General features: G+C 48.4%; 1 protein-coding gene across 3 annotated transcripts in view; it reads right to left on the bottom strand.

Annotated features, from left to right (window-relative positions):
* Positions 1–1,827: 1,827 nt before the first annotated feature.
* LOC142821516 (uncharacterized) overlaps positions 1,828–12,512 on the bottom strand; it is a 369,045-nt gene continuing 358,360 nt past the window's right edge. Inside the window, exons 5-10 of one of the 3 annotated variants that reach the window (XM_075912664.1) lie at positions 9,289–9,404; positions 8,671–8,730; positions 6,543–6,743; positions 6,286–6,372; positions 5,202–5,315; positions 1,828–4,914 (exon numbers count right to left, since the gene is read on the bottom strand). In XM_075912664.1, the coding sequence (XP_075768779.1) occupies positions 3,056–4,914; positions 5,202–5,315; positions 6,286–6,372; positions 6,543–6,743; positions 8,671–8,730; positions 9,289–9,404 (2,437 nt within the window). In that variant the 3' untranslated portion in view covers positions 1,828–3,055. The remainder of the gene's footprint in view (positions 4,915–5,201; positions 5,316–6,285; positions 6,373–6,542; positions 6,744–8,670; positions 8,731–9,288; positions 9,405–12,512) is intronic. The other 2 variants (XM_075912665.1, XM_075912666.1) reach the window with 2 other exon arrangements.

Raw genomic sequence — 12,512 nt, 5'->3', positions numbered from 1 at the left:
TGGGCAGTCCCAGGCTCCCACTCCCCTGACGGGGAAACTAGAACAGACCAAAGGCCAGGAAAAGGGGGTTTGTTTTCCTTCTCTCCCTCTCCCCCTTCTCAACTCAGGATTCGTCTGTGATGAGAATGACTTGATAAGCAGAGACCCTTGCCTCCGGGGAAATTCCAAGGCAACAAAGGGGTCAACATGAGTCTCTGAGGCACACAAGAAGCTGTCAAAAAGCACAGAACCCATGGGGAGCTAACAAGGGACCTTGTCACAAAGTGTAAGGCATAAACACAATTTGCCACATACACCCCTATTTCTTTCATATATTCAAAATGGTAAAATACATAGTCCTCCCCCTACTCTGGAGACAAGATGTTACACATGTAAGACTCATGGCCCTCTAAGTTTTCTGTCTTTTGGTAACACTGGTGGTGGAAAGGGGTGGGGTTACGAGCAAGCCCTAAGGAAGGGGTGGGGCATCTGTCAAAACAATAAGGTGATGAAACCTATCAAGGCATTTACTACTGATGCAGCATTTTCTGCAGGCTGCCTTCCAGGCTCTCCAGGAACCCAATCCCCAGGGCTTCTTGAAGACTTTCCTCAAGTATGTCGGAAAGTGACTACAGGACCTGGACATTGTCCGCAGCACTGCAGGAAGCTACATGGCACACATAGCACTAGCCTAGTGCAGAGTCAGGTCAGCACACTTTTGTTTCCACCCTAGAACCTAAGGAGATCCACAAAATCCACTAATTCTGGAACTCCGGGAAAGTAAATCTGGCCTATGGGAAGTCCTGAACCTCAGTCCTCCCTGTCTCTTCCCCATACCCTGTGAATGCCAGAAGAGTGAGGTGTCTCAGTTGGGGGCCACATCTTTGAGGGCTGGGGCTTTGCGGAGGAGTTTTTTCCTTCTCACTTGTGTGTTCTCCAACTGACTTTTCTGTGGGTTAGTGGCCCTCAATGCAAAAAAGGTTCTCCACCCCTGCAATAAATAAAAATATTGATTTTTTTAATGTATTGAACATAAATATTTTACTTAATTTAAAATAAAGTTTGATCAACTAACATGAGAAAGTTAAAAGGTTTAATCTCTTTAATAATTTAAATGCAACTCCCCAGATGCAGCCCTAGCAAAATGGCTTGACTAATTATGTAATTAACAGTGAGTTTCCATGAGCAACAGTAACCTACAGAAGGTTTGGAGAGGGCGGGGCCAGGTCTGGTCACTGCTGAGGGAATCCACTCAGAGAAAATTGCTCAAAACCAGGACTGCTTACAGCCCTTGACTGTAGACCTTTCCGAAATAGGCCACAAACCAGTCACACTGAGCACTTCATCGGCCAGTCCAGCCCACAAGAAGCCTCATGAGCAAAACCCCTCAGATACCCCAGCTCTTCCTGTTCCACAATCAGCCCTGGGCTTATACACAGGTGAGGGGTTATAGAGCCCAATCTCTCCAACCCAGAACAGATCCACCCTGTTCCAAAGAACCAGCCATGAATCCCTGGTCAATTTATACTTTAGATCATACCCACAAGATCACAGTGGACCAATCCTTTAGAATCTAAAGGTTTATTAATAAAAGAAAGAAAAGGTTGAGAGTAAGGTTGTTAAGGAGAATACATTATATACATCAATCAACAAGTTCTTGATGCAGGATCTTAGCGGAGAGGTTACAAACTGCTAGCATAAAAGTCTCTGGCATACATCGTATGTCAAGATGGGTCAGCAATCCTTCCCGTGTCTCTGTCCTTAGGAAAGCTGCATCTGGGATAAGAAACAAGACTGAAGACAAGATGGAGCCCCGTCTCATGGCATTTGATATTCATTTGTGGTGTCTCCCAAGCTGGAGCTAATCACATGGTCAAGTGACCTGTCTGTTTCATATGCCAGCAAACACTGTGGCCTGGCTGCTTTGCAGCTTTCCACATGCATTCCCCAGGTGTGTACTAGCCACCCGGAGAGCCATTGTCCTTGGAGCTGTACTGATTATCACAGTCACTCATTGGACATTCCTTCCTCATGACAGGCAGTCCATACACAGCATCAGCATAGACCATAGTCATAACTCCCCATGAAAATTCCAAACAAGTACATGAATACCTTACATAGAATCAGCACAATATCAGCTTTTGTTTGACACCTTACATGGCCCACTTTTACCAAATTTGGGGCAAACAGTTCCCTGTGATGACAGCAGCGATCTCTATGCTCACCTTAAAATCCAATAATGTGACAGGGGCATCAAGAAAGGGTTGGGGTCTTGAGAAATATTCTGGGATACAGAAACAGGAAGGTGTCTGGCCAGGGGTAAGGTGCAGTATGTGGCCAGGAGAGAGGGTACAAGAAAAAAGGAGGGTGTCAGAGCAAGCTGGGGGTGCTAACTGCTGGGGGAAAGGGAATTGAGGAGATTGGGAGGCAGTGTCTGGGGAATGACAGAAAATATTACCTGGTTTTGGGCCCACTTGAAGCAACATCTCCAGCCACACTGTCCCGGTCACCCTGGAGGAAGGCTTTGCTGATGCAGCAGCCACACAGACCAGGACCAGCCCCGAATACCGGAGGCACCACTACTGCACCCATTCAGTCCAGGGCTGGAGGTGTTGCTGCTGTAGCCATGCAGCCCAGGACCAGCCCCAGAGGCACTCTGACATGGCCATGTGGCCCTGAAGGCCAGTAGTGCAGTGGCAGCAGTGCCTCTAGTGGTGGTCTCAGGTTGTGTGGCAAAGACTCAGCCTAGGGCTGCCTCCTTTCTAGTGGCTACATAGCACGAAGAGGGGGTGGGGCTAAGCTACTTCCCCCTCAGCACATCCTCATTTGGAGGTGGGGCCTGGCACTGCCTTGTTGACAGGATCAAAGCCTTAGGTAGGCTGGATTCTGCCAACAGAGAAAATTTTGCTCACCACCACTATAGGGTTTCTCACCTGTGTGGGTTCAACTATATACAGCAAGGATTGAACTCTCGCTACAGCATATCTCAAAGTCAGAGCAATTGAAGGATTTCTCTCCTGTGCGAGTTCTCTTATGGATAACAAGGTGTTACCTCTGACTGCAGCATTTCCTACAGTCAGAACAGCTGAATGGTTTCTCGCATGTGGGTTTTCCTATGTCTAAGAAGGTGTGCCCTGTCACTGAAGCTTTTCCCACAGTCAGAGCAGCTGAAGGGTTTCTCTCCTGTGTGGGTTCTCCTATGGCTAACAAAATTTGACCTGTCACTGAAGCTTTTCCCACAGTCAGAGCAGCTGAAGGGTTTCTCTCCTGTGTGGGCTCTCCTATGGCTAACAAGGTGTGAGCTCCGACTGAAGCTTTTCCCACAGTCAGAGCAGCTGAAGGGTTTCTCTCCTGCCTGGGCTCTCTTATGGCTAACAAGGTGTGACCTGTCACTGAAGCTTTTCCCACAGTCAGAGCAGCTGAAGGGTTTCTCTCCTGTGTGGACTCTCCTATGGATAACAAGGTTTGACCTCTGACTGAAGCTTTTCCCACAGTCAGAGCAGCTGAAGGGTTTCTCTCCTGTGTGGGCTCTCCTATGGCTAACAAGGGTTGAGGACTGACTAAAGCTTTTCCCACAGTCAGAGCAACTGAAGGGTTTCTCTCCTGTGTGAGCTCTCCTATGGAGAACAAGGGTTGAGGACTGACTAAAGCTTTTCCCACAGTCAGAGCAGCTGAAGGGTTTCTCTCCTGTGTGGGCTCTCCTATGGATAACAAGGTGTGAGCTCCGACTGAAGCTTTTCCCACAGTCAGAGCAGCTGAAGGGTTTCTCTCCTGTGTGGACTCTTCTATGGGTAACAAGGTTTGAGCTCCAAATGAAGCTTTTCCCACAGTCAGAGCAGCTGAAGGGTTTTTCTCCTGTGTGGGTTCTCCTATGGCTAACAAAGTTTGACCTGTCACTGAAGCTTTTCCCACAGTCAGAGCAGCTGAAGGGTTTCTCTCCTGCGTGGGCTCTCTTATGGCTAACAAGGTGTGACCTGTCACTGAAGCTTTTCCCACAGTCAGAGCAGCTGAAGGGTTTCTCTCCTGTGTGGACTCTCCTATGGATAACAAGGTTTGACCTCTGACTGAAGCTTTTCCCACAGTCAGAGCAGCTGAAGGGTTTCTCTCCTGTGTGGGCTCTCCTATGGCTAACAAGGGTTGAGGACTGACTAAAGCTTTTCCCACAGTCAGAGCAACTGAAGGGTTTCTCTCCTGTGTGAGCTCTCCTATGGAGAACAAGGGTTGAGGACTGACTAAAGCTTTTCCCACAGTCAGAGCAGCTGAAGGGTTTCTCTCCTGTGTGGGCTCTCCTATGGATAACAAGGTGTGAGCTCCGACTGAAGCTTTTCCCACAGTCAGAGCAGCTGAAGGGTTTCTCTCCTGTGTGGACTCTTCTATGGGTAACAAGGTTTGAGCTCCAAATGAAGCTTTTCCCACAGTCAGAGCAGCTGAAGGGTTTTTCTCCTGTGTGGGTTCTCCTATGGCTAGCAAAGTTTGACCTGTCACTGAAGCTTTTCCCACAGTCAGAGTAGCTGAAGGGTTTCTCTCCTGTGTGGGTTCTCCTATGGCTAACAAAATTTGACCTGTCACTGAAGCTTTTCCCACAGTCAGAGCAGCTGAAGGGTTTCTCTCCTGTGTGGGCTCTTTCATGTTTGATAAGAGTTGCACAGTCACTGTAAGCACAAGGTGAATGTTGATGGGGGATTTCCTTTTGAACAGTTTCTGTGTTTGTTTTCAACCTTCTGCTCCTGTGTCTGGATTTATCCTGTTCTGCTCCTGGATGGTTTCCCTGCTGCCTTTGTAGGCTATGCTGACTCTCACAAGTCTCTCCTTGCTCAGGACTCTGAGAAACATGCCCTTCAGATCTTCCCACTAACACCCCACATGGAGCCATTCGCTCATGTCCTTCCTCCTGAAGACTCCTCTCACTGTTCTCATTCAGCATCCCATCACCTGCTGGGATAGAAAGAGAAACCACAGAGGAGACATTCACTGTGCTGAGCTGAAAGAAAAATTCTGAATGGTGAACATAAAATGGGGGACACGCCCAAAGAATGGCTGGAAAGATTCAATAATCATGAGCTGAGTTCACTCGGCTCCTCCATAACTCTTTCTCCACCCAGCACTCTCAGACAGAAGTTGAAGATTCGCTGAAGAGCCAGTCAGACTTGATGAAAACACACAACCATCATCTACTATTAGAATACAGATATTGGTGAGAGTCAGTTTAGGTGATTTCTCACCTGTGTGGGTGTCCCTGATGATATCCCCTTCCTCACATCCTTGGAGATCCGGGATCTGCAGCTCTTCCTTTCGCTCCACCCAAGAGAGCAGATGAGCTTTGGAGACTGGAAATCCTATTTGGGGAGCAATTAACCAAGTGCTGATCTTGTTCATTAAGGTCTTTGCCATTACTACTTCCAAAGCCAGGATCTGAGTTTCCTACCCAGAGAGGCTCCTTCCCCCACCTTCCAGAGACTGGTCTCTGGCTGGTACAAGATCCCAGGACACACTAATTCCATTCTCCCCCCACACCACTACCATGTTGGGAATAGCCCAGCTGAGTCCCATGGAGAACTGAGTGCTCTGCTGCAGTCTCCAGGATACAACTCAGTCTCCCTTAGGGCCTGTTCTATATTGGGCAGGACAGGAACACACTGCTCATAAGGGGGAGAGCTCTAGGACTTTCAGGCCTGACAGACACCCCTAGCCAGGACTCAGATTTGAGCTGCCACATGTGAGGTTACTAGGGCTGGGAGGGAAAGGACCCAACAGAGCTCTAGAGCCCTATGGGCTCTGCCCACAAACCTCTTGGCTAGGGGCTGGACTTGCCCTGCTCTTGGGCTCAGATGCTCTACCTGAGCCAGAAGGAGGCTGGGGAAGTTGCCTGATCAGTAAAATAAATTCTTTGCTGGCCACTTCAGGACCTGCCAATGCTCCATATTCCTGATCCTGACTGACTGTGCCATGGTGGGCCCTGTCAGCTGCCCACAACAGCTGTCAGTCCTGCAGACAGCCAGAGCAGTGCCAGGCTGTTCCTGTGGCCAGCCAAGGTGGAGACAGGCTGGGCTGCTTCTCTGCTGCTCGTAGATACTCCTGCAGCTCAGCTCCACTTCTGCAGCCTTGGTTCTACTCTGCCAGCAGCAGCAGCCCTCCTCTTGCGGCCAGTCTGGTCTGCCATTTAGTGCCGCTCTGGCTTGCATGGAATCTACTAGAGGCAGGGAAGGACTCTGAGATGGCGCCTTCCTTCCAGGGGCTCAGCACAATAGCACAAGGTAACTCTGCAGACACTAAGAGCAGCTGCCCTCTTCCCCACAACTCTGGTACCTGCCATTCCTGCGTACGCCCTTCCACTAACACCTCCAGCCAAGGCACGACATGGATGAGATGGTGGAAACCACAATGAGACCTTGGCTGTGGGAAGAGCAGCACCAGTATTATGTCACTGAACCTCCTCTCACACAGGACCCAGGATTACTGGGGCAGATACTGCTGATATTGGGGGTTCTGGCAATGAAAGACCCTGAACCAAACCCAACCCAGCTGCTCCAGAGCCCAGGGGACAAGGGGACAGGAATCCTCACCCAGCCAGCTCACAGCCTCATAATTCTCCCGCATTACATTCCTGTAGAGGGCTCTCTGGCCCGGGTCTAGCAGAGCCCATTCCTCCTCAGAGAAATACACAGCCACCTCCTCGAAGCTCACCGGCTCCGCCACAGCCATTTCCTGTCCCTGGCTCTGCAGGCCGGGGGCTGAGCTGGAGTCAGACATGGGTGTTCTGTAACCTGGCAGAGGGAGAAGGGGAATTGGAGATATTTCAGAAGGGGCTTTAATCCTTTCCACACCCCAATTCTGTCCAGACTCTGTTCTTGGTAAAAAAAATGCTGGATTCTGCAGTTTTGGGTAAACGTTGAGTCTAGCTATTCTATAAACTCCACACACGAGTTAGATCCGAAAGCCGTATTTATTTCTCTCAATACCTGGCTTGAGTTACATTACTTTGCTTGCAACAATGGGATTCAGTTCTCAGCACCCAGTATTTCTGCTAACAAGCCACATATTCATCTGCCTGAACATGGACATAGGTTTAATTTAATTTGGGTTGCTGTATTTATAATCCTTAGTCTTCATACATTGATTTGCAGCCCAAACTTGGGATCTCTCATCTGACACAGACTTTATAAATCCTCTCCATAACAGAGAGGAAGGGAAGTTAATATGAGCATTCTAATGCATATTATTAAACATGTGTGCCAAGAGTGTTTGCAGGATGAGGCCTTAAAATTCATGGATTCATGGCATCAGAAGATATCCTTAGCCATGAAGTCTGTCCCCTCTGCGGCACAAGCCATTACACTTAGTCCAGCTACCCAGGCACAAAGCTATTTCCCCACAGCATGTTTTCTAGAAAGTTGCCTAGTGTTGATTTGAAGACATAAAGAGATGGAGAACTTTGCTCATTTGTTTCAGCAGCTAATCCTCTTACCCATCAAATAGTTATGCCTTCTCTCTAGCCTCAAACTCTCCGGATGCAGCTTTCAGTTATTGACTCTCACTGAACTGTATCCACCAGACCAGGGGTGGGCAATTCATTTTGATTGGGGGAGGGGAAGGGCACTCCAAGATTTTGGAAAGTGGTTGAGAGCTGCACTCTTCCAAGACATCAAGCAGGAAATACAGCGTATGGGATGGACATTGCAAGAAGAAGGGAGCTTTGGGTAAGGGGTTGGGATGCAGGAGGGAAAGAGGGATCTGGGAAGGAGTTTGGGTGAAGGAGGTAGGTGTGATCTAGGGCACTGGATTAACCAACTACTCATAAGATATTTAAAGTAAAGTTAATTTAGAGAAGCAACTAAGTGGAAAAATAAGGGGATGAGGGTTACTTGGATGCAGGAAAGGAACAAAGAGTTTGGGTAAGTGGAGTGGGAGGCAGGAGTGGGGGGCAGAGAACTAGATGGGGAAGGGAGAGGTTGCGGTGCCAGAGGCAGGCTTTGGCCAGGAGACTTACCTAAGTGACTCCCGACCAGCAGCCTGAGGCAGAAGGGAGCCTGCTCAACCCTCAAACTGGCTATGGGGCCACGTGGGTGTGTGAATAAATATGAGCCGGAGGGGAGGGGGCACGGTGCTTCCTTTCTGGCCAGAAACCAGCAAATGAGATTGTCCTGGTAGTGGAAGCAATGCCTGTAGCCTTCCCGCTTCATCTCCGGTGAAGTGGCTTGCAGGTGGGAAGTGGCAAGCATGGAACTAGCCCATGGCTCGCCAAGCATCAGTGGGCTGCGTCCAATTGCCTGGCGAGCTAGATAGGCTGTATTTTGCCCAGGCCTGCACTAGACTGAAGAGCCCTTGCGTATCCAGAAGTTTCTCACCATAAACAAACTGATACCATGGAAGCCAATCAGCTCTCAGCCTATTTATTGTTTGAAACCAACCCCATATTGAAACTGACTGAGCAGTGAAATCTGAACCTGAAGGTGCCGTCCGTTGTGTGCTTTAACTTCACCCCTTTAGCATCACACCTTGTAGATCAGGGTTTCTCAAAGTGTCTGCAGGTCCCAATGCAGTGCCCCTGGGGCTCCTCACTTGATCAGTAGGTGAGATTTAGGGCTGTGTGCACCGTGGTCACTGGGTTTGGTTGGTAACTTCAATGACAATCCCATGAAGATATTTTCACAGGAATTTTCTCATTTAAAAAATCTCCACCTGCAAACTCACCTTGTCTAAAAGCTTCCAGGGATTTTCCTCTTGCTCTCTCCAGTGCAGAGGGCAGAGTGTCTGGTGGGGAAAGGATAACAGAGGTGAGATTCCAAGCTCTCCTCTTTATAACAACGTCCCCACGCTGAACTCTGCATTTCACTTGTATCAGAGACCAGACAGACACACACTAAAGTGCTTAGTATGAAAAGGTCTGAAACCTTCCATGTCCTCTCTCGCTTGGGCACCTCCCAGCAATGGAACCAACATCTCTGCAGCCTCATCCCCGCCCCAGGAGACACAAACTGAAAGTGAGATTTACTTTTCCCTCCTCATCCCCTCCCACCTGGTTTCTCTCAGTCACTAACCACCTCTTGTCATAACCTAGAGCTGCGCTGGGCGAAGACGTTGTCATGACATTAACTTTACCTATTTGGATCCCTTGACACCAACGGGAGGCTCAGAGTTTGCAAACCCCTGGCTCTATGTCGGTCTGTTTGCTCAGTGCCTCTAAGGAGAGCAGCATGATGGGGCCGTCATTCTCCATATGGGTATTGAGGCAGGGGAAGGTTGGCTTCAGAGGCCAGATTCAATAGTTTCTAATAGTTAAACAACTTTCCCCTACTCCCTTCTAGGTACCTTTGAATTCCCTCAGAGTCTCTGACAGCGCAATCATTTTCTGGGAGAAAGCATTGACTTGTTCTTCCAGTTCAGGGGAAATCTCTTCTGGTAGCTGGAACTGCCCCGTCTCACACCTGGACAGAAACAATTCCATGCGATTCTATTTCATTTACTGCTGATAAGTTCTGGTTAGTGAGTCTCAGCTCTAACAGGCCTGGAGTTAGAATCCTCCAATTTTCCCACCCTGAGAGCAGGGGCAACACAGTCCATGGCTGTGCAACCTTCCCCTGAAAGGTCCCACTGCTGTTCTTCACCTCTGGCCCAGAGAGACCAGCTGGGGACAAAAGTGAAATTGAGTTTCAATGGCCAATTCACTCTTTGGCCTCCAGGCGATGAGGGACAGGATGTTCCCAGGTGAAGGGCTGCAGGAATCTGCCCTCTAGGAACCAGACTGAGACACCAGCTTCTCTCTCCCCTGCTCCTTCCACACAGGTCTCTAAACATCCCTCAGGTAAGAAAGACTCTGGGTCCCTGCTGCCCCGGTCTAAATGGCTGTGTCTAGACTGGCAAGTTTTTCCGGAAAATCAGTTGTTTTTCCGGAAAAACTTGCCAGCTGTCTACACTGGCCGCTTGAATTTCCGCAAAAGCACTGACGATCTCATGTTAGATTGTCAGTGCTTTTCCGGAAATACTATGCTGCTCCCGTTTGGGCAAAAGGCCATAGATTCCGTGACCTAATGGGGCTTTGCCATCTCTAATAGCTCTGTGCCTGTGACTCTGCAAAGCACAACAGTCACTCGCATGGCAGCAATGCACACGCCGAGTTACACCCAGATCGGATGGCAGGACCTCAGCACTTGTGCCTGCATAGTGGGTCTCCCTAGCTGAGGAGCAGAAGTTATGAGGGGTGGAGAGGGAAGCTGTGAGGAGATGGGGGCAGGGCGAGAGGGGGAAAGAAGAGGGAAGCAGGTGTCCAGTTTGGGACTGGAAGCCCCTGGCCCAACAGGCTCCTGGAGATGCCAGGCAAAGCCACTGGCCCAGGCTGTTGAACACCCAGTTTGCGGCTCCACAGGCTCCCTACCAGCCTGAGTGGGCATATCTGGCTCTTAGCATTTGAGCAACTGGGGGCAGGAGGAGGGGATCAGCTGGGCCAAGGCAGAACAAGAACCACTCTTGGGCAGCATGGTGAACAGGGCTGGCCACTGACCAGGCTCCCTAACTTTAATCCAAGCCCCTTCCCTTCTGCCCCCCCTCGCACCCAGTTCCTCCAGTGCCTGGCTAGAACGGCTGCCCCACTGCCAGCCCTGCTGCTTGGCATGGTGCAGTCATGGGGCCAAGGGCAGGGGAATCCTCAGTGTGGAGAGCAGCTGGGGGCTGGATGGGGGGCCTGGAGTGCAGGGGGCAGGAGAGAGGGATGGACCAGGGGATGTCTGGCTCAGGGGTGGAGTCACAGCTTCTCCCAGGATCCCCTCAGTGTATTGTTCCCAGCATGGTATATCAATTGGAGGACATATTAATGTGGCTTGGGGTTTTTTTGGGGGGGAGGAGAGGTGTCTTTCAACTGTGTTTTCAACTACAGGGTTTCATGTTGATAAGCTAAATTTCAGAAAACTGAAGACGTCCCTGACAGCGATAACAACCGTGAATAAATTGTACCAAAACACCAACACTGAGCCTGCCACTTGCAGAACCTAGTTTCATTTATAGATGTGGTACAAGAATAAAATGACCCCTAAGAAAAGATGGCCAGGCCCACTTTTGCCAGATGCTAAGTACTATAAATTAAAATTGAACACTTAGCAATTGGAGCAAAAATGGTGGAAGCAGAATGCAAGCCACAGTTCATTCGGCCATGCCAGAAAGGATGGAACTCTGTGTTCATGGCTGTGGAGAGAATTCGGTGCATACTGAATGAACAAGAAAGGTCCATGAGAAATGTGTTCCCAGGACTCCAAATTTAGTATGCAAGAAGCAGTTCTTCGCGTTATGCTTTTCTTTTTGTTAATTCCCCCCGCTGATCATTCTGTATTTTTATTAACATTACGTATTGGCTGTTCAAAAGGCTGAATCTAGCAGAGCTGGTTTTATTGGCAGAATATGCCATGGTTATGGGCCCAGTGGTGAAGGCACTAAATAGTCTCCAAGCAGAGACAAGCACACTAAAGGAATGGATGCTGCATAAATTATACCAGCTTCAGGGCATAGCCGAGTTTGTTGTTTTTTAAGTTTATCCTGTACAGGCGAATGGTCTGGTAGCACTTTATAGACAACAAACCTTATAGATGGTGTCACAAGCATTCGTGGGCACAGCCCACTTCTTCAGATGACTGGAGTTTTGAGTTTAGGATGTGCAGAGCCAAAATAAATAGGTCTGCAGATCCTAAACTCAAAACTCCAGTCATCTGAAGAAGTGGGCTGTGCCCACGAAAGCTTATGATACCATTTAATGTTTTGTTTTCTATAAAGTGCTACCAGACCATTTGTTGTTTTTTACGCTTAAATTATACTTGATGGGTTCAAAACTGGAAAGAAACATGATGCCCTCTTGAGGCCACTGGTAGATAGATTCCAGTGCACCATTCAGAAATGTTTTGGTGAAATAATTGAGGACCTGGAGCTAATAGCAACGGACATCTTGATGCCAAATATTAGGACCACTTGGAACATGCATTAAACTGGGATTAGAAAAGGTAAGACTGTCATTTTAGACAAATTAAACTACAAAGAAGCTTGATGGGTATTTGGCGTCTTCAGGAGAGACTGTGGATCTGCTGCACTCTTTTCCTAGTATTAGGAAGCTGTGCACGAGGGCCAACAGACCTCTGTCTCCATCAGCTGCCTGTGAGAGATTCTTCTGTGTGATGGACTCATATTTTTTCATAGAAGAGCAAGGATTGGTAATTTTGAGAAAAAAATGCTCCCATGGCTGAACAAACATTTTGGAAATTAATCATTACAATGGAAAAATGCACACTGCAAATGTGGACAAAATAAATACATTTCTGTAATCCGACTTGTATTTAATTTGGTCCCTCTTCATCTTTATAAATGAAGGTAGTGACTATCGTTAAATTCCATCATTGAAAAATGTATAGTATAGGTGTGCATATAATATAGAATTATAGTGTGTGTGTGTGAGAGAGCGAGAGCGAGAGAGAGAGAGAGAGACCTGCAATAACTTGGGTGGTTAAGCATAGGGTTCCATAGGACAACTAATTTTTATTTTTTAATACTTAAGTACA

Source organism: Pelodiscus sinensis, chromosome 31, assembly GCF_049634645.1.
Source record: "Pelodiscus sinensis isolate JC-2024 chromosome 31, ASM4963464v1, whole genome shotgun sequence".
Classification (NCBI taxonomy): domain Eukaryota; kingdom Metazoa; phylum Chordata; order Testudines; family Trionychidae; genus Pelodiscus; species Pelodiscus sinensis.
This window is presented reverse-complemented; position numbering and strand designations above follow the sequence as displayed.